General features: G+C 40.6%; 1 protein-coding gene across 1 annotated transcript in view; it reads left to right on the top strand.

Moving 5' to 3' along the window:
- Window positions 1-22,333, top strand: part of fancm (FA complementation group M) — a 70,293-nt gene extending 47,960 nt beyond the window's left edge. Inside the window, exons 14-24 of the mRNA XM_041812534.1 lie at window positions 10,406-12,194; window positions 12,264-12,352; window positions 13,856-13,927; window positions 15,481-15,594; window positions 15,840-16,005; window positions 16,090-16,196; window positions 16,290-16,780; window positions 18,616-18,709; window positions 19,123-19,471; window positions 19,593-19,887; window positions 21,901-22,333. Of these exons, the coding sequence (XP_041668468.1) occupies window positions 10,406-12,194; window positions 12,264-12,352; window positions 13,856-13,927; window positions 15,481-15,594; window positions 15,840-16,005; window positions 16,090-16,196; window positions 16,290-16,780; window positions 18,616-18,709; window positions 19,123-19,471; window positions 19,593-19,887; window positions 21,901-22,027 (3,693 nt within the window). The 3' untranslated portion in view covers window positions 22,028-22,333. The remainder of the gene's footprint in view (window positions 1-10,405; window positions 12,195-12,263; window positions 12,353-13,855; window positions 13,928-15,480; window positions 15,595-15,839; window positions 16,006-16,089; window positions 16,197-16,289; window positions 16,781-18,615; window positions 18,710-19,122; window positions 19,472-19,592; window positions 19,888-21,900) is intronic.
- The last annotated feature ends 74 nt before the right edge of the window (window positions 22,334-22,407 follow it).

The raw sequence follows: 22,407 nt of genomic DNA on the forward strand, positions 1-22,407 counted from the left end.
TCGCACTTAAGTCGCACACATCAGTGACTTGAGACTTGACTTCGACTTGTGCGCAAAAGACTCGAGACCCGACTCGGACTTGTGGTTTGACTCGAGCACAATCTTGGGTTTTTAATTTTTAGATTATAATCTCCTGCCCCCATCACTCTTTTCCCCTATTGTCCCTTTCCTTTTAACACTTTGTGTGTCTTTTTTGTGTTGCATTTGCTTCAATTACTTTACACCAAATGTACCAAACCAGGACTCAAAAAACGAGGTACATACCAAACCAAAATTTGTGTAGTGTTGCACCCCTACTATGAGAGCAAAAACCAAGCCATGAGGTCAGAGGAACTTCAGAGCTGCAGAGCTCAGAGACATGCACATTCAAAAACAGTCATGTGCAGAATTACATTTGAAGGATCTTTTAAACATTACTTTTATTAGAATGTAAATCTCACCAAATAACCATGTTTTTATTCTAAATCTTACTAATTTTATGCATATTTTAATGGGTAAAATATACCATTTGAATTCATTTCAAAATATTCTTTATTTTTTGGGAAGCATCTGGCGCATGTCACCACATGTTGAGAACCACTGGTCTACACAACTAATCCAGTCCAGATAAAGGTATCCAAGATCACTACAGTGTGCAGTCTGAGCTATCAAATAAGTTGTTTTAAGTATGCATTGAGGTTCATCCACACAGTGGGTCAAGGATAACTACTTGGAATCCTAATACTCAACATGGATACACAGAGTTTCTTCAGGATTTTAAAAAGTATTAAAAGTTGCTAAATTAACTTAGCAAAAATTAAGCCATTTAAAAAGTATTTAAAAGTCTTAAATGTAAGACCAGATGGTTTTAATTTTGTAGCTGTGAGCTAGATTTTTGCTTTGTATTCTACATTTAGTTTTAAACACAGATGAGACTCTGATGAACTCAGGTCTGATGTCAGAATACCGGATCTGACAGTCTGCATGCATGTTTCTGTTCTGCACCTTTAAGGCTCAGCTAGCAAGTTAACTTTGTAATCGAGTGATGCATGTTCATCTCACATGCATCTCCTGTTTAATGCAAAATAATCTCTACAGCAGTGTTAATTTTGTCAACTAGGTCTGGCAGGGGTACATAGAACTCACTATCATGATTTGGTACCAGATTTAGCAAGAAAATAAATGCTTGGACTAAAAGTATAGACTAAAATGTGAGGACTTTTTATGGACTAGACTAAAACTTAAAAGAATAAATATGACTAAAATATAACTAAACCTAAAATTAATTTCATTTAAAGACTAAAAATAAGACTGAAATTAAAAAATACCTGCCAAAATCAACACTGCTCTACAGTGTCTTTTCTAATTTACTGTTACTTAAATACTGTTAGAAAATTTACTGTTGTAAAATGCCTCTCCTCATATGCACAGTTGTACTACGTAATGTAAATTATCTATAGTATGTAGTTTAGTGATTTATCAAATTCCTTGTTGTGTTGAATCTTTGGCTTATAAAGCTGATTCAGATTCTGATGTGGTTGGAGCTGAGGCTAGGACTGATAATTGTTAACATCTTGCAGGATTTTGCAAAATATAAAGCAGTTTTGCCGTGAAGCCTTTACTAAGTGTATTACAAGCAGAGAATCTCTTAATGTTATCACTGCTAGCATCTCAACGACAGCTTTATTTGCATACTAGTGTGATGGGAATTTTGTATGTTTTGTATATTTTAACCTCTGATTTAGTTAGATTGTGGGTTTAGCTGTGCATCTGTCTTATTGACCAAGGAATGACCTGGCGAATCCTTCTGTTAACCCAACTGTAAATCACATCATGATCACCACAGGGCAGTAAGTCATGAGCTGAGCAGCTATATGTTGTAAAAGGTCATAAAGACCACTTTTTTGGGAAGTGACCATCTGTTTTATTGCAACCCAACTGATTTACCCTTCTGCTTAAGAAGTTCTTTGAAGTTGGTCAAAAGCTCATGTGTTTGGTCAACTGCTCAAAGGCATGCTTTAGATGATATATAAAGGGGGTCTTCCAGTTGCTCAGTGGGCAAGCCTCATACTGCTAACTGCCGTGTGGCTGTGTGGGTTTGCTCCCTCTGTACAGAGTGAATTAAATTCTTGATGCATGTATCTTACCAGTCTTGTTTTTTGACTCTCTATAGGTAATCGAGAAATTTCATTAACACTAGAATAACAAATACTATCTGCATTTATGGCTAATAATCACATTCTTATCTGACAGTCTGCACAAAACGTGCACATAACTTTGTCTCTAATGCAACTGGTCAGCAATTGAAAATGCAACTGGGGTCTTAAAATATATTGAGGTCTTAAAAACGAGGTCAGAATCTTGCCATTGTGTTGGTCTTGTCCAATCAGGGTGGTTTTAAATGTGCTAAATATGTACATAAGTACATTTGGACTTTAATTGAAAGGAATGTGAATTCTAAATTCTCCCCAGGATGTGTTGCAAAGGATTTAAACATTTTCTTTATTTAAATGCCTTGAATTTATTGAAAAAAATAGAGAAATTAGCTTTGCTCCACTCATTAAAACAGCAAACATACGTATTTCCAAATTAGATATAACAATAAAAAATAGGACAGAGTTGGAAAATATAAGGTCAGTTAAAATAATTATCATATTAAAAGCATGACGTTAAAGTACATAAAAAGATCTTGAACTCTGGGGAATGCAGCAGTAAAAGTTGGCAGCCATACGGCTGTCTCTGCTTGGCCAGTCAGGACAGTCGGTGATGTCTACTTTGTTTGAATTAGGGCAGCTGCTTCTTTCATTCAATCAGTCAGCCAATTAGAAGACAAGAAACTTGAGAAATTTTTATCCTTAGTTGTTGCATGTTTGGAAACAACATCACATGGTCTGACAGATTGTGATAAAGCTTTCTTTGTGTTTGTTTGTGAAGTGTCCGACTTCTATGATTGTTGTAGTGAAATGAGATAATAAACAGAGAGGAGTTTCCACTTTACTTCACCCTTCATGGCTCATGAACTACAGGAACTATCTGACCCTTCAGCATTCTCTCTCTTTCTCTCTCCATTCACGTCACTGAGTTTATTTTGGTCAGCAGCATCTCCAGATCTAGAGACTTAATCTGATCATTGATTAATTGTGTGCCAGAGGTTTAGGTTAATCCTGTGAGAATGGAGTTCAATTCATTATTTCTTGCAAAAAAAGTGGAGAAATGCTGTGAAAACTGACTAGAATGAAGTTAATAAAATTTGTCTTTAAAAAGAGGAGTGGGATAAAGCATTTCCTCTGTGAGCAGTGAGACTAAATCCTGAATACTTTAAGCCCTCGTTCCAATTTCATCATGGTCCTGATTTTTTTATTTTTAAAGGATGCTCTGCAGCCGTGGTCTTTGTGTAAAGTGGAAAGCTGAGTAAAACTGTGTCTGGAAGAAACAGGATTTTTATGGATTTGCATAAAATAGATTATCCTAAAAAAGAGTGCTTTATTTTTCTCAGATTTAGGGTATTCACAAAAGAAACTGTAGTGCAGTTACATTAGTGAGGACATTTTATGTGACTATAAAGACCTGTGGTCCCTCTCTGCTTTGCATTTGACAATATGAGAGAAGCTCTGTTTAACTGGATCAACACCAGTTTCACAGTTACAATTATGCAAAACGTTAATTCACAAATCTCACATAAACCTCCGAGAAGAACATGCACGGTCTCATTGAACAGTTCCACAAACATCAGGCTGATTCACAGAAAAGCTTCTCAAGTGTTAAAGCTGCTTCCGCAGATTAATTACCAAATATGCCAGCTGCTGATTAAGACCAATTTGGATGATTTGAAATGCAGACTTGTCACACTGGTAAAATGCACAGCTGTGACTGAAAACTTTAAAAATGGCTGTGCTGAATTTAAGTGATGCTGCAAATAGTGAGGGAGAAAGACAATCCCTCTTCTTCTGTAGCCCCTGTTCAGGATGAGGTTAAAAAAATACATAATAAAAAAAATTAACACAAACTTCAACTCAGTACATCACATAAAACAAAATATTTCAAACTAAACTTAGCACAAAAGCTGCTTATTTCCCATTTAAATTGAGCCACATTTGTAAAGAACATGCATTTATGGGATGAGCAGCAGAGCTGAGTATGAGTAAGAGCCATACACAGCCACAAAAACCTGGCACCTCTTCCTCACCAGCCTGGTCACACACTGCTGTGGGATGGCATCTTTTACTTGTCAACCAGCATTTGTCACCCCTCAGCCAGTGTGGTTGTGTTGGTCACTCTCACACGCCCAAGCTGATCCCACAAGTGTTCAACGGGGTTGAGGTCAGGACTGCTGGCAGGACATTCCATCTTCTACAAAAATCTGGAGGTAGTCTCTGATAAACCCTACTCTGTAAGGGCAAGCTATGTCATCTTGGAGGATAGAGTTCAGTCCCAGACTATGGAAATATGGGATTGACACTGGTGCAGAATCTCATCTCCATATCTCTCTGCATTGAGATTGCCTCCAATGATGACAGCCAGGCTCCTTTTTGTCAGCACCTAGGAGCCAGAAGCTCCAAATAAGAGTCAACAGCAGAATAAGCCATATGGCATTGGCAGAGATGATTTGGCAAATTGTTCATGGGTGCATCCCATATACTCAGCTCTGCTGCTCATCCCACAAACGCAGTTTTCTTACAAACATGGCTCCATTTAAAAGGGAAATAACCAGGCTTTCCAACTGCAAAGACGCAGCAAACAACAACAAAGAAATAATCAGTCAAATACACATTTCCTTACTTTTCCACTAAGTCTACATCGCATTCTCTTTAAGATTGGTGCATATAAAGGTTTAAATCAGTTATCACGATTGTTTTGCCTTGAATTTTGACTGACGTTTAGTTTAAAACCACTGAGCAGCTTGTGCTTGCATTTGTACACCTTACAGAGGCATGTAATTCTAATTTGCCACAGGTTAATCAACACTGGCAAATATTTTGGGCCTAAAAGCTGATGCATGCTGCATATCATTCCCTTCCTCTCCCATAAGTTCCTGTCTTCTTTGTCCAATCCAGCATCGTAGTTTTGTTTTCCTTCAGATTTCTAAAAAAAACTGTCAGTTAGATTAGAAACATGAAGGCAACATCGGTTTAGAAACGCATTGTTTATCAGCAGCATGCCTCACCTGTTAAAGGTATTCAGCTGCCGTGTTAAAGATGCTGAGTGTTGACATGTTAATAACAGCTCATGTTTGTTGTGACGTCTGCAGGGTGGTTGAAACTTGTCTCCAGGGAAGCTCCAAGATCTGGGTCAATATTTATACCCTGTTGTTTATTATCAACCACCGTTTCAGTGAGAGAGGAGTTGAAAATTAAAAATCACTTCTTACTCTTAATGCCTGAGCAGAAAGTGGATTTTAATTTGACAAGGTTTCTGTTTAAATAAAGTGTCAAATAATCTGTGTTTGTGTTGTTCAGTTTCAATAGATCCTTAAGACCACTATTTGTTTCTGTGGGATGTAGTAATTCTATTTAAAGTATGACATTAACTTAACTGAAAATTTAAAAGCTCCTTTAACTATGTACGTTGGCTAACAGACTTACCAGGTGCAAAACAGGGAACCAGTTGGCTGTGATGGCAGGTGAACAATAAAAATGAATTTGTCTTGGACTTAGACTTTATTTCCTCAAGGGGAAATTCATTTTCATAGCTGCATATCCATCTGACAAACAAACCAATGGCTGAATGGCTGATGGCACTTTCTTCTTTACGGTGACATCAAGTCTTAAAGTACAACTCTGTTCATCAAGAGATGATCTGATCTTAGCTCATTTAGGTCACACCACATACTGAAAAAACAGGAACACTCTTACTGCATTGAAACAGTCTTGACAAAGCCAAACAAGCCTGTCTCTGGAGGTTAGCCTCTCCAGTTTTCAGTGTTTCAGTGAAATCTGGTGTGTCAATCATTAAACATTAGCATGCATGCTGCTGAGATAAGATGGAAAAATCTTGAGCCTTATGCCTGTAAAACTTAAGTACTGTAAGCAATGTATATGCAATTTACAACCCCAGTTCTAAAAAAGTTGGGGCACTGTGTAAAATCTTAATAAAAACAGAAATCAATGATTTCCAAATCTCATAAACCCATATTTTATTAACAGTAGAACATAAACAACGTATCAGATGTTGATTCTGAGACATTTTATCATTTCATTAAAAATATTAGCTCATTTTGAATTTGATGGCAGCAACACATCTCAGAAAAGTAGGGACGGGACAACAAAAGGCTGGAAAAGTAAGAGCTACTAATGAAAAACAGCTGGAGGAGCATTATGCAACTTAATAGGTTAATTGTCAACACATCAATACATGACTGGGTATAAAAGGAGCATTTTAGCGAGGTAGAGTCTCTCAGGAGTAAAGATGGGCAGAGGTTCACCAAATAAGTGAAGACTTGAATATTCCGTCATCTACAGTCCATAATATGATCAAAAGATTCAGAGAATCTGGAGAAATCTCTGTGAGCAAGGGACAAGGCTGGAGGCCATATGTGAACAGGATCCAGAACCACCGCCGACTTCTCTGGACCAAAGCTCATTTAAAATGGACTGAGGCAGCATAGAAAACTGTTCTGTGGTCAAAGGAATCAAAATCCAAAATTCTTTTTGTAAACCACAGACGCCGTGTCCTGTGGATTGAAGAGGAGAGAGACCATGCAGCTTGCTATCCTGGCACAGTCAAGCCTGCATCTCTGATGGTATGGGGTTGCATTTGTGCCTGTGGTGTGGCCAGCTTACACAACTGGAACTATCCGTGATGAAAAGTAGATAGAGGCTTTAGATTAACGTATGCTTCCATCTAGACAACGTCTCTTTCAGAGTAGGCCTTGACTATTTCAGCAAGACAATGCTAAATCACATACCACATCCATCACACCAGCATGGCTTCATAGTAGAGGAGTCTGGGTCCTGAAGTGGCCTGCCTGCAGTCCAGACCTTTCCCCAGTAGAAAACATATGGAGCATCAGAAAAGGAAAATCCAGCAAAGAGGACCCAGCTAGACAGCTAACATTCCTCTGCCAAAATTCCGTCAGCTGGTCTCCTCACTCCTCAGACGTTTATAGAAAAGAGGACTAAGACATGCTTCATGATTGGACATGCTAGCTAATGGCTGATAGGGGCAAATAGCCAATCATTTTAAGGATTTTTGGGTGGCCAATCAGATTTCAGGGATCCTGGTACTGATATTTGCTGCCATTATCCATTAGGGCGTTATTAATCAAGATATTATTGTTTAATTTCCATTTGTTAACCTAAGCAGTCTTGTCTAGATTTAGTCACAACTAAGAAGGAGAACACAGTCAAGCACGAGCTTCATGTTCTAATGTGGGCTTTATTTCATATAATTTAAAGGATTTGGTATGGGCCAATCCAAGATAGACTGTGGGTCCTATTTTGTCCCAGGGCCATAGTTTTAACACCCCTGGTCTACACAGTCAGTGGGCCATAATCTGACTACATAGGTAACACAGCGGTCAGACAAGCTGTCAGTTCATGCTCAGGGTAATATAATAAGGAAGTGCCCCGTGCAGAGATGTCACATTGTCTGATGTAGCGCCTCCAATTTATTTTGTTTTATCGTGACATTGAGGAACAGGAGCACACACACACAGTAATCACCTAGCACCTGTCATCTTTGCCAACCATGTCACCTGGAAGTGATTCAGCTTGAGTGGTACCCTGCTTGGGCCAACGGGGTGCCATTGAACCTGCATCCAGCGGGAGGACGATGCTCAGTGAGCAGAAAAGAAGAAGAAAAAAGGGCTGATGTGAAGAGAGGGCAAGAAAAGGCAAATCTCTCTGACACTTCTACGAACTAAAATTCATTTCCAAAAGAATGAATGTGGTTTCATTTAGAGACAAATGAGCTAGAGCGTTGAAGTTTGACCAAAAGACCTTTTAAGGATGAGGGAGTCATCTGACAGCAGTGACTTACTGCTTCTTGTTTTTTCTGTTATAAAACTCACGTGGACCTGGACACTCAACCCCTCCTTGATTTGAGACCCTACTGTGTCTTCACACCTCCAGGTCACAATTACTGCAGAGTGTCAGCAGTGCTCTCTACCATTGTTCATATTCAGTGCTCAGGAAATGTTTTCTTTCTTAGAAATGCTTTTATACTAACATAATTTTCTCTATTCTAGTGATGCTGTAATGCACTCGTTTCATTCTGGCTTGGTTATTAAACTCTTAATGCTAAATTACTGGAACAAGCCTTTTCAAGGAAACACAAAGGGGAGCCTTTATCTCAGCTTTTCCCTTTAATGATGCCCATTGTTCCAGGATGTAGTTCAGCATTATTGTTCACGTCACTTATAAAACCTAAAACTGAGTGAATTCCAGCCTATGTTTGTGATAGGCACAGCCTTCAAGAGCAGGGATGTGAAGTGAAGCTCTACATGGAGGATCATTTATGGCTCATAATATGCAGTGTTATGTCTAAGGTTATCAAATGCTCCTTATATTTCAGTCCCATATTGCAGAAGCATATTGCATCTACATGATAAAATCTCCCAGGCACGTATAAAGAGACTGTGACAATAACAAAACCACTGACCTAATTATCATATCTGATCATGCTCGCATCAGTTTCATAACACACAGGAAAACAGACAAAAATCAGCCTAAGATGTTGACTCAACATGAAGAATTTTAATTTATACTTTAGAAAATTATTCTTGGAAACAAATGATAAAGTAATTACAACCTCAATTCCCCAAAAGTTGGGAGGCTGTATAAAATATAAATTAAAAATATTTGCTTATTTTGAATTAGATGGTAGTAACACATCTCAGAAAAGTAGGGACATGGCCATGTTTACCATTGTGTAGCATCCCCTCTTTTAACAACAGTATTGGACATGAGGAGACCAGTTGCTGGAGTTTTGGGAGAGGAATGTTGTCCCATTCTTGTCTGATGTAGGATTCTAGCAGGGTCTTCTTTGCTGGATTTTTTCTTTTCTGATGCTCCAAATGCTTTTTATTGGTGAAAGGTATGGACTGCAGGCAGGCCACTTCAGGACTCGGACTCTTCTACTGTGAAGCCATGCTGTTGAGATGGATGTGGTATGTGGGTTAGCATTGTCTTACTGAAATAGTCAAGGCCTTATTTGGATGGAAGCATATGTTGCTCTGAAACCTCAATCTAATTTTTAGCATTGATAGTGCCTTTCCAGATGTGTACGCTGCCCACACCATAGGAACAAATGCAACCCCATACCACGAGAGATTCTCCTCTTCAGTCCACAGAATTTCAAAATTGATTAATCTAACCACAGAACAGTTTTCCATGTTGCCTCAGTCCATTTTAAATTAGCTTTGGTCCAGAGAAGACAGTGCTGTTCCTGGATCCTGTTCGCATATAGCTTCTACTTTCCATGATCCAGCTTTAACTGTCATTTGTGGATGGCACTACTTACTTTTCCAGCCTTTTGATCCCCTGTCCTTACTTTTTTGAAATGTATTGCAGTCAAATTCAAAACAAGCTAATACTTTTAAAGTGTAAGTGCACCTCCGGCTCAGAGCTAACTATGCCCATATCTGTAATTTAAAAAATGCACAGAAAGTGAACAGTTTGGTTCCGAGAGGAGGGAGGGGAAAAGGACGGGGTTTTCCAGATGAGGCGGGAGAGACAGTGATGTTCTCTTGTCAGAGAGAGACACAGACAGAGTCTCACAGCACTGCTGCATCAGGGCGATCTTTTAAAGTGGAGGAGTTTTTCCCTACAGAGTCCCCTAAAGCCAGCTACAGTGTGGTGGGGACCGTGGTGGTCCTGAGCACTACCTGTTCGGTCTGTTTGCTCCAGCAGTGGCGTTACTATAGCCGCAGCTCTCAGAGCCGAAGCAGTGTAGGTGCAGGCAGGAGAGGATAGGAGTGGGCTCTGAATGGTAAAGTCAGTTAGAGGCGTTAATATCCTACCTTTTATATAGAGTTTGTTAGGTTTCTATGTCACATAAGCCCCACCTTTTCAGAAAAAGATTTTTCAAGGCAGATGTCCGTTTGAGTTAATCAAAAGCTGTAAAATGCAGATTTTTATCACTTTGGTGCAAATTTTAGCCATAACACCAACATTGATGTTTTATCATAGTTCAGTCAGATACCTGAGTGTACAGATGAAAAAAAATGTTTAAGTGTTCATTACCTCTTTAATGAAATGGTAAAATGTCTCATCTTCAACATCTGATGGGATTTGGAAATCATTGCGTTCTATTTTTATTTACATTTACACAGAGCCCCAACTTTTTTGGAAGTGGGGTTTTACTTTAGCTTGTTTTTTCTTACTTTAATATCCTCAAGGTGAGATAAATGAAAGTGGCCCAGCCATCCTTAAATATCTATGTATGTTGGTAAAAGTAGCATCTCCTTACTCCTCTCTCCTGTGTTTAGGGTGAATGTCGCTATGAACAGGAGCTCCTCCCCTACCTCCAGAAAGATGATGCCGTTGGCGTTGTAAAGAACAAACAGAGGAAAAAGATCAACCCAAAGAGGGCAAAGGTCAATCCTAAAATGACTAAAAATCAACCCAGACCACCTCGCACCACGTTTTCTTATCTTGATGAAGAAGAAGAGAGTGAGGAAGTGAATAAAAGAAGTTTGATTTCTGATTTTGTTGTGAGTAAAAAAACACTTCCTGTTCTAGAAGATACTGAGCCGCCTTGTAATGACATCACAGACCACCCTAAACATGAGGCGATTTCTCCCGTCCCTTCAAACATCCCCAGTCCAGAAGCAAACATGGATGATGATTGTTTCATTTTTGAAAAGAACGACATGAAATCAGATGAGCCTGTGAGTTTAGACAAACTCTCACAGCTGATTTCTAACACAGAAGAAGATGTCGAGCTTCAGGCCATGTTCTACCTCCCTAAATGGGCCGCGTCACCCCCGCCCTCCTTGGCTAAACCTGCCCCACAGCGAGACACCAGTCTGAAGGTCATTCTAGCCAACGTGGCCGAGCTCCTGTCTCGATCCCCGCCACCTTTGGAGGAAGATCTCCATGCTGACGTGGCTGCTCCTTCACCTCCTCCATCGCCTCCTCCCTCTCCTGAGTTGGCTCAACAGCCTTTCAAGGTCAGCTTTACCCTGGGCGGAGACGACGATGATGACAGTGACAATGAAATGATGATGAGCGACACTGATGATGCCTCCCTGAGGGCAGCCGAAGTCAAGCATCCAGAGAGTAAACAGGAGGGTAAAATGATTTGTGATTGGCCTTGTATGGAGCAAGGGCAAAGCGTAGTGGCGGACAGTCCCAGCTGGGATCAAGTGTTTGACGAAGAAGAAGGAGTTAATCATGAGGATGAAGGAGAAAATATGAAGGCAGAAAATGAACTTGATGATTTAAAGGTGGAGCTTGGTGTGGAGTTAAGACAAAAAGAGGAGAAAGTGAGATGTCCTGATGATGTGAGGGATGAGGAGGCGCCTGATTCAAGAGGTGGCAGTGTAATGAACAACGTGGTCCCCCATTTGGATGAGAGCATGGATCTGTTTGGGGATGAAGAAGCCTTCCTGCAGATGACAATCCCAGACGTTGCCACTCCTGGAGTCACACCCAGGAAATCCCCTAATTCTGCTGTAGCAAAGACTTCAGTCACTTTGCATAAGCACACACCAATAAATGCACGTCAAAATACAGCACATGAAAATAGAACTGATTCTGAGATGGTAGCAAGTTCTCACAGCTCTGGAGAAGCAAAAAAACAAACCACTGAGTCATTTGACGGATCCCATGACTACTTCTCTGTCAACTTTGACCTTGGCTATTCCTTTGAGGAATCTGAAGAAGAAGCTGAAGAGGATGTTTCTGTTCAGAGTACATCCACTTCTCCGCCGCCTAAAAAGAAGGCCTTGTCCACCTCCTCCACTCCTTATAACAGCATTCATAGACAAATAATACCTCCACAGTCCAGTGAATGCAAGTTATCTACACCACGGATGCTGTCAGAGCCAGGAAAGAGAGGAACATCCTCTCCTCTGACGCTGCCTTTAATGTCAAAAGGTGGTGAACTTCCGTCTCCAATCACATCCCCCAGAGCGAGGCGGATGCTCATGCCCAGTTCTGCTGGATCTCCTGGTCTGTCTTTACCCTCCAGGTTAAAGTGGAAACGGCTGGAGGCTCCCGCAGTCTCATGTGTGGAAATCAGCCAAGTGGCCAAGTCTCCCCTTCATCATCCAGGTAGAAAAAACAGCCCAAATTTGTTCATTATTAAAACTACATCTCTGCAATAATCTCTTTATTTCTTAGTGCAGGGGAACAGCGACAGTGAGGAAGACGTTGTGGTTCAGAAAAGAAAACATCAGAACAAGGTCAACCCGCTGTCGTCACCAGAAGTGGTGAGTGAGGTCTGATGATAGAAGGGCTGCAACTAATAATTAGTTTTATTTGATCTCAGAGCACAGCCTCTGAAGATGGCAAACTACTCTGTTATTTTGAAGTTGCTGGTTCTGAGCCATGAGTATGTCCCTTTACCTGAGGAACTAGGGGAAGAAGCTTAATGGGATACTTCAACATTTTGGCAAATTCGCCAATTGCCATAATTGCTATAGTCTTAGTAATAGGTTTGTTTCCTTTAGTTGTCGGTGCAAGCTGTTTCTAGATCTGCGGGACGGATATACCAGCTGCACAGCTAACACTACGTAGGCAGACGGTATTTTTTGCTTTCCCTCATCAGACTCATCAAATACACAATCCAACAACTCCAAAACGCTCTCCTGGACAGGTTGTGACCTGTACATTCACCACGCTATGAAATAATCATGGAACATTACGAGACGAAGATTTTTTAAAGCTAAATGCAAAGCCGGAACTACACTCCAGACATGGGTGCTGCATTGTGTCACTCCGCTCAGTGGTTTACTCAAGAAATAGTTCCGAGTATTTGCTTCATGTGTTGTAATGTTACATAATTACACGTTACTATTTCACAGCGTTGTGAATGTGCAGGTCACAACTTGTCCACGAGAGCATTTTGGAGTTGTTGGATTGTGTATTTGATGAGTGTGATGAGGGAAAGCAAAAAATACCGTCTGCTTACGTAGCATTAGCTGTGCAGCTGTTATATCGGTCCCCCCAGATCTAGAAACAGCTTGCACCAACAACTAACGGAAACGAACCTATTACTAAGACTATAGGAATTATGGCAATGGGCGAATTTGCCAAAATGTTGAAGTATCCCTTTAAGAAGTGATGGCCCCCTCAGATAAGTCATTTCTGATGCATTCAGGAAATCTTACCACAAATTTGCTTTTGCAGCATGGCATTAAACTGAGTGCTCATTTAGATTTAAATTTTTGATCCAGAATGGATTTAGCTGCAGTTGTATCCAGATCTATGTCTGTGATGTCCACTCTCACTTGCCACCTATGTGTCTTTAATGGCTTTATTTCAAAAGAGAGGAATAATCAGATGCACACTTAAATTTGACCCAAAATAATACAAAGGGTTTGTCATGATATGTCCCCTTTAATAGATATTATTGTGGGTCGATGTGTCTTCATATTAAATAAATTCAGCTGAATGTTGCAGATGATAAATAAAAAACTTAAAACATTCAGATATCAAAGCCATGTCTGATTGGAGACAAAAACTACCAGCAGCAAAGACATCTGACTCAGAGATCTGACTCATGGGGCTCAGGCTGTCTGTCCATCACATCAGTGGTATGTGCAGTTGTCATGGCAACAAGCTCACAAGCAGTAAGGCAGCATTTTGGTGTCTTAAATCTAAAAGAGACTCCTAAATTTGAGAACAAATTCAATGAGAATCACTCATAGAAACTCAAAGAAAGTTAACAGACAAAGAAAGTGAGTGTGACATTGATGTGGTTTCTCTTGTAGTCAAAGATCTGCAGTGATGTAGACTCACCGTTCACTGTGAACAGGAAACGCATCGCTGCTGCACTTAATACGGTAAGTTCTCTTCATCAACACAAATTTAGTGTTTAGGTTTTAGTCATTTTGAGGCTCCAAGTAGAGATGATGGGCATCGTGAGACTCTTCTTTTTACTAAGCAATCATTTTCAGTCACTAGTGGAGTTTAAAAAAAATACAATATAATGAAAAAGTGCATTTTTCCAATCATTTTATTCCAAAAGCTAACCTTCCATGTATTTTAGCTTCATTACACACAAAGTGAAAAAGTAAAGAACACCTTTAGCCCTCGTTTGAAACCATCACGTTCACAACGATACTGTAACGCTTCTGTCACTTTGACACGACGGCAATAACGGTAAAGTTACATCTCTAGAATGCTCTTTATATTTAGATGTAATGACAGGTCTTGGCTGGGGACAGACAGTCTCTATAATCATACATCCAGGGCTTGACATTAACTGTTTTGCTCACCAGCCACTGTGGCTAGTTGTCTTGCAAATGTTCTAGCCACTCAGCATTTCCACTAGCCACAATTCTGTTGTTCGTAAAAAATGTACTCCATACCAGAGGTTTACTTTATTCAGCTGAAATCTTCTTAACTGTAAGTTACTAAATTTTCAGATACAGCCTCTTATCCATCTGTTTCTCACTGCCTTGATATTTAAAGTTTTAGTGTTCCTATCGCCTTTTATATCCATTAATTTATTATACTCCCGGCAAATAAAGACATGTCAAACCTTTTAGTAACGGTTTCGCAACAATACAGAGATTTTAACATTTGTTCGCCCCCCCTAAACAAAATATTAATTTAATATTAACCAAACAATATTTGAACAAAGTCTTGGCCACTTTTTATTTATTTTGGGAGAAATTTGACCCCTTGTGTGCACAGATCAGCCTCTTAGCAATAAGCATTAAACTCATAAACACTGGCTCTAATAGAAAAGCAGGGTTACAATGAAGCATTGGTTGAGTCTATGATAACATTCACCAGCCACAGAGGCAAGTTAGCGTCACGCTGGTACCCACCACGGCTGAAATCCACCCACATTTAGCCAGATAGTGTCAAGCCCTGCATTTATAATTATAATCTTATCAAATGTCAGTGTATGTGCTCATTTATCAAGGTCATTGTTATCCAGGGCTTGATCCAAACAGGGACAACTGGATTTGGTTGAGCTCAGCTCTAAAACTGACCAGGGAAAGAGAGAAATCAGAAACGTTCAGCACTGCAGCCCCACTCTCCAAAGTTCCTGGGCCTTTGGATCGTACGACCCCCTGAGCAGAGGCTTGTCAAGGGGGAAATTTTCAATCCCAAAATCTAATTTAGACCCTGGTTCCTGCAGTCGAAAAGCACAGAGCTTCCTAGTTCCCGGGGGAAATTCCTGCTGTCCAAAAGCACCTTTTGATGTAAACCATACACTTAACAAACATCTATTTCACCTCTGCTTCAGGGCCCCTTGGTGCATGAGGCCTACAGCCAAACACAGCACATAGAAAGGTTTAATGGTACAGTATTTAGCAGCTGCTTTAATCAGGAACATGAACCTTAAGTGCTGGACTAATATGTTCTCTTCATTTGTGTGCAGTCTGATGAGGCAGAGGGCGGAGCAGTTTCTGATGATGATTTCCAGAACGAGTCTGTGTTCCTGCTGAAAACCACAACAGCAGAAAGACGGCGAGGGCAACGAGACAAAGCCAAGGTGTGTGCAGTCAGTCCGTATTTTAGCCCACACATCTGATGATTTATGTGTGATGCTCTCTAAATTTAAATACACACACTGCTGTTTGTCTACTTCAAGAAAAACAATCTGTTCAGGCCATTTTATCTCTCCCTGAAAAACACCACCTTCCACCAAACAACAGAAAAATGTCATGTCTATAAATATCTGTCACAAACACCTTCAGCATCTGTCAAACTTGACATTATCCATCATTCCCATCTCAGCACGCCACAAGCCGAAAAGGGCGCCAGTTCCTGGACGACGAAGCAGAGCTGTCAGAGGAGGAGGAGGGAGCAGATGTGTCATCTGATGAAGATGACGGAGATGAGCAGAACCGCTCTCTGGAGGGCTTTGTGGTCGATAATTCGCACTTTTCCCAGGGACTAAATGGTACAGTGTTATTTCTAAGAAGTGTGTTTGGTTGGATATGAAATAGGTGTTCCATTTACACCACCTGTTGTTTCTGGTTGTCAGATTCTGAGATGTGCGGTGTTTACTTGAAGTCAGTGAGGAGCCCTGCTGTCCAGGGCAAGTTTAAAATGTCCTACAGAAATCATCACAACATGGACATTTTTTCTCAGGTTTGAACTTTTCAAATTTGAGCCATAAAACAACAAATACAAAGAATTTTATCTGGGCATTATTAAATCCACCCCATCTTTCTTTGACCCCAGGTGCCTGAGATGGATGAAACGTACGCAGAGGACAGCTTTGTGGTTGGGAGCGAGGTGGAGGAGGTGGAGAGCAGTGAAGAAGACCCAGAGGACATCCAGCTCATCCCTGAGGACTCGTACGTGGATGGACGGAGGCAGTACGCCACCAGACGGCGTGTTTTTATTCACAAAGCCAGAGCCAGAGTTAAGACTGCTGCTCAGTCTGCACCGGTGCAGAGGGCTGAGGTGAAAACCAAACGCTCCAGAGTCATACGCATTCAGGATTCTAGTGAGGAGGAGTTGGAAGAAGTTGGTGGAAAGAAAAGTTGTGTAGCAGAAGAGGATACTGCTGCCACCTTGTGGCCAAAGACTGTGCAGCAGGAGACAAGCAGACCTCAGGAGACGGAGCAGCAGAAGCCCTCCTCCTCCTCGTCTTTCACCATAGCATCAAAGGTGTCAATGCTGAGCAAAAGAATAAAGAGCTCCATGACTGCACAGGAGCAAAATGAGAGGTAAAAAAAACCTGAAAGGTAGCACTTAAATAAATAATTCAACCTTTCAAAATGTCCATCTTCCTGTTTTGCAATGTAGATGCATGCAGATAGATGATTGCATTTCTTCTGACACTTTTTATTCTTTTATGCAACAAATAATAGCACTAGAGAAAATGTAGAGAAAATGTACCTTAACCTCAGGTATTGAGCTAAGTTGTGTTTGTATCCCTCCAAACTCTGCTGGATCGCTGATGATTCATAGCAGTAGCACATGCATTGTTTATATCTTAGGAACCATAAGATGCATCTCTGTGGAGTATATTGTGATCAGAAGCTTACCTTTTTGCTGGTTTATGGAAAGTCCTTGGCATTTAAATCCCTTTCAAAACATTTTTAATCCAGGCCCAAATCATGGTGTTGTTCAGAGCTTGCTAAATCTATGATAATACGACTATTTATTATGGTTTTCGCAATGAAAAACTTAGGAGTGTTGCTATCAATCCTCCATTTTGACACAGAAAGTGAGAGATAAATTCTGAGCCTGTTGGCCAGCCAAAGGTCAACAAGAGACAAGATAGTCATCAGCAAGTTTGGAACGAAAAACAGTTTTTTTATATGGCCCAGATAATGAAAAGAGGAATTCCATGCACAGTTTCTGCACTAGAGTATCACACGTGTGTAAAATTTGCCTTGGTTTTATGGAGATAAATTACATTGTTGGTTTCTGTTGTGTTCGTTAGCAAGTTGTCATTTTTCCTCCTGACAGACAAAGCCTCTAGGAGCTAAATGCACTTGTGAAAGGTCTTAGTCATTGTTGATTTGGTATTCAGTTCGAGATTCAATTTAAAGTGTAAGTGAACACCCAGCTCAGAATTAACTCCACCCACTTCAAGATTTCAAAACATGCACAGAAAGTGAGCAGTTTGGTACTGAGAGGAGGGAGGGGAAAATGTGTTTCTTTTTTTTTTGTTGTTTTTTTTTAAGGACAGGGTTTCTCAGATGAAGTGGAGGTGACAGCGACTCCCCTTGCCAGAAAGTGACACAGAGTCCTGCATCACTGCTGGCTCAGAGTGATTTTTTGAGGTGGAGGATTTTTCCCCTCATGAGTCCCCTGAAGCAGGCTGTGGAGAGGTGGTGGACCATGGTGGTCCTGAGCACTACCTATTTAGGCTGTTGGCTCCAGCACCAGTGTTACTAAAGCCGGAGCTCTCGAAGCTGAAGCAGTACAGGTGTAGGCAGGAGAGGATGGGAGTGGTCCCTGAATGGTAAAGTCAGTTAGAGGTCGTAACATTCTACCTTTCATATAGAGTTTGTGGCGTAGAAACCTCCTATCGTTAGGTTTCCACATCACATAAGCACCGCCTTTTCAGAAAAGAATTTTCAAAGCAGATGTCTGTTTGAGCTGATTAAAAGTCATAAAATGCAGATTTTTATCAGTTTGGTGTAAATGTCAGCATTAACACCAGCATTGATGTGTTTTATCATAATTCAGTCAGATACCTGAGTGTACAGCTGAAAAAAATGTTAAAGTATTCACAACTTCTTTAAGTTTTGTTCGTGTTCTTTCTGGTCATGTTACTCTTGAAAAATGTATCTGACATCCTTGCAGCACACAGATTCTGTTAGTCCAGGTTGTCCTGAAAAATAGATGTCTAGAACTTGATTGTGCCTGACAGGGTCATGATTCTACATGCATTTTTGCATAAAGACAGTCAAAAATAGCAAAGACTGGTGTGGGAATTCAAAGGTTAAAGGTCTCAGTGCTTCTGGGAATATTTTAAGATTCCAAATTAGAAGCTGCATTCAAAGATCGGCAGCACTAACACATCTTTGTATTTTTTATTTTTCCGCAGGTCTCGCCAGAGGATTGAAAATCAGCATTTGCTCTCTGATGAACTCGATTTTGCAGAACCAGAGTCTGAGTTATCCTCAAAGAAACAACCAGAGGTACAGATAACAAACACACAAGGCTTTGGGTCCTATAATCTGGGTAAAACTTATTAGAAAGGAGTCATGAAAACCTGAGGAAGAAGTCATCAAAAAAACGTCAGACACAAAACAGTTTATTCCTGGGAGAAAATTTCAGTCAAAGCATAATGAAATAGGGGTGGGAACTGTAGGGGAACTTCTGTAATGAATGGAACTAAATTATATGATAAGATAATAAATTTAAGGTTTTTTTAGTTTAAAGTCAGTACTCAAGAGATGGAATAATTGTATTAGAAGAGTCAGGAAGGCAATGTTTTTCTATATCTAAATTCTTTATCCACCCTTATTAAGAAGTGTAGAAATATATCCTAACAAATAGGAATAAAATAAGGCAGGAATGAAATATAAGACTGTTGTTTTCCTTTGTCCAGGCCTTTCCTTCCAACTTCTCTGTACCTCAGACATCCACAGCCCAGGACCCCTCCATCAGTGAGTCTTCTCCTCCTCATGGTCCTGTGAGCATCCTGGCTGACAGTCGCTGCATCGGCAGCGGAGTGGAGCTGATGGGCTGCCTTCGCCACCGTCACGCAGCCACGGTCCACATCTGCTCCCTGGATGGCTCCTACTTCATTGTCAGCAACCGCATGGCTGCAGAGAGGCACAGCCAATCAGATTTGGCCTCGATGCAGAACAGAAAGCGATTGGCTGAGAGAGTGAACAGTTTGCAGGGATTGTTTGAGCGGGTCTGTCTGATTGTGGAGAAGGACAGGAGTAAACCAGGTCAGTCATTTATCAGTAAACCTCATCCATGGCTCTGCCTCTCTGAGACTTAGTTTGATTTGTCTTGAGAGAGTAAATTAAGTATTTTGTGTTCTTTGTAACTGTTTTATCTCTGTTTAAGGTGAGGCAGCACGTCCCTTCCAGCGAACGCGTCTCTACGACAACACTTTGACAGCGCTGGTGCGAACAGGGGTGCGTTTGCTGTGGAGTAACGGCCCTGAGGAGAGCGCTGGCCTCCTGGCAGACCTGGCCCGGCTGGAGCAGCGTAAAGGTCAGGGCATCACTGTACCTTTGGAGGTCAAAGGTCAGCACAGACAGCAGACCCTGCAGCTGTACTCCAGTCTGCCTTCAGTCAACTACGCCCACGCCCTCAACATGAGCCACAACTTCAGCTCCATCGCTCAGCTCATTAACAGGTAGAGTGTTTGTCATGGTAGAACTAACCAACCTTTTTCACTTATAATTGTTTTAATTGACCCAAAATAATAAACCTACATACACTTTTTCTTGCTGAGAGATGTATTCATAAACTATCCATTATTAAGACAGTGTATTAGGGCAACTCTAAAAATAAAAACAATAAAGAGGATCTGCTAATCTTTCAAGTTTCCAAAAGTTAGGAGAGAAAAAACTGGAAATTTTTTAGCCTTTAAAGTGGTAAGTTTCTGTGGACCTAATCTTCACATTATTGAGATTATAAAGTTAAAAATCGCTGATTGCATGGAAGAAAATCAGACCAGGTGAAGCCGATTTCTCTGCACAAGTCTTGCAGTTGAGAGCATTATCAATAATACTTTTTCCTGGGACTGACAAAGAAGGAACAACTTGTGATTTTAGCTCAGAATCTTTACATTAGCAATAGCATACGGACTTACTTAGCTGTGCTGTGATCTGCAGGGTAATTGTACTGTGGAGCAAATCGCTCCCTCTCTAGTCAGTTGGAGCAGCTCCACTGTCTGCACGCCAGAATCCGTAAAACTTCAAAATACAACACAATTAACAGACTCCTGTTAGTAAATCATCACTATATCAAAATTACGACTCATCCTGCAGCACAAGCAAAAGGTCATTGTGAGGTCAGAGGGTCACAGATCTACAATGGTGCCACTGATGAGGAAAAGTTAAGCTACAGAATTCAACATTAAACCACAGATTCTTTGTAGCAAACATCATCATCTCTTCCATGGTAGAAGCACAGTTCACAGTTCCCCTGTGATCTCTGCTCCCTTGTGGCTTCAGCTGATCAGGGCTGTGTTGCATTGTGCAGAGTTACAGACATGCTTCTGGTGTGTGAGGTCACTCACCTTTGGTCTGAGCAAAACCGCAGCACAGCCGAGGTTGTGGAAATGATTGGTTGGCAGATTTCTCTAGGTTATCCAACCACTGCTTACAGATTGATTTCTCGAAAATGTACAGATTTTTAACATTGTCAAGTTATGACTTGGAGTTTTTGAGTTTATATTGTCTAAATGTTTGTGTGCTCTAAAGTCAAAAGACTCCTTTAAGTACACGTTGTCTTGGATATTGGTACGTCTTCATTTACATAGCCATTCTCAACAAAATTCCAGATTATCTTTCCTCTTTTTTTAATCCTGAAGGATGGATGTGATTGTTTGACTTTCTGTAGTTTGTTGTTCCCAGAGTCCCTAAAACCCTAGTGAAGACTTTTAAATCCAAACTTTCTCATTGTCACTGTTTTAATGAATGACTTACTGTTTTCATAATTTCATTTATACTGTATGTGTTCGGGTGTATTGGCTGATGAAACTGTGGATTGCTGCCATACTTGGTCAGGTTTCCCTTGAAGAGGTCTCTGGTCTTAATGGGTCTAGCAAGGCCAAATAAAAGTTCAATATATTTAAAAAGTCATGACTTTTTAAAACTTAGGAATGTTTTTTTTCTCGTAAATGTATGTTTTAAACTCAGAAATTCTAAGTTTGCTGGCACGCCAGTAGTCAACTGGTTAAGGCACGCGCTTACGCAGGCGACCTGGGTTCGAACGCGGCCTGTGGCACTATTTCCTGCATGTCTCTCCCCGCTCTCTTCCCTGTTTCCGACTATCCACTGTCCTATCAAATAAAGGCAAAAAGGCCAAAAATAAATCTTTAAAAAAAAAAAAGAAATTCTAGGTTTGCTTTCTTGTTAACCTCAACTCTTCTCTTAAATGTCCACTTTTCATCCATAAAAATTAACAAATCCTCTTTATTTGTTATATTTTAGAGTATTTCTAATAGACCGTCCTATATTATGTTTCCAATCATGATTTTAAAAATATTTGCAGGTCTAATTTTGACGTCAGAACAGAGGGCCCTGCACTCCCCCTGAAATCTTTGGTGCCCCTCCAGGGGTTCCCAGACCCCAGGTTGGGAAGCAGTGCTCTATCCCCATGTTGTTTCATGTCGTAAAACCCCCCTCTTCTCCTCCTGCAGCTCCGTTGATGCCATACAAAAGAGCGGCAGTATGAGCAGATCCAGGGCTGAAGAGGTCTACCGCTTCCTACGTTATTCCTGTGACTCCTTCCTCATGAATGTTTCAAAATCAGGAAAAAGCTGCTAGCGGGGAAGGAGAGAAACCTGTAAGGATTTATGATGCATCTTTACATCCCCTGCTCTCCGTTTGATCTTCTTGCACAATAAAGAGAACACTAATCACCTCCATTTATGTCATATGATACCAAAGAGCTAGTGGTATGATGCTAACTGTCTATTCTTTATAGTATTCTTTTAATTGTTTAGGTGAGCAGTGTTTCCTTTAGACTCATGTTGTGGTTAAAATAGAGTCTGGGCCCATGAGAATTCAATCAATATTTGATTAAAACTTGAATAACTTATTTTTGTCAAATAATGAACACATTTGTTTACAAATCTGCCCTTAAAGAGGGTAATATGGTGACATTTTCCTTAATAAACAGTGCTATTTTTGTACATGGTTGTCTT

The sequence above is a fragment of the Cheilinus undulatus genome, linkage group 18 (genome assembly GCF_018320785.1).
Source record: "Cheilinus undulatus linkage group 18, ASM1832078v1, whole genome shotgun sequence".
In the NCBI taxonomy this organism is placed as follows: domain Eukaryota; kingdom Metazoa; phylum Chordata; class Actinopteri; order Labriformes; family Labridae; genus Cheilinus; species Cheilinus undulatus.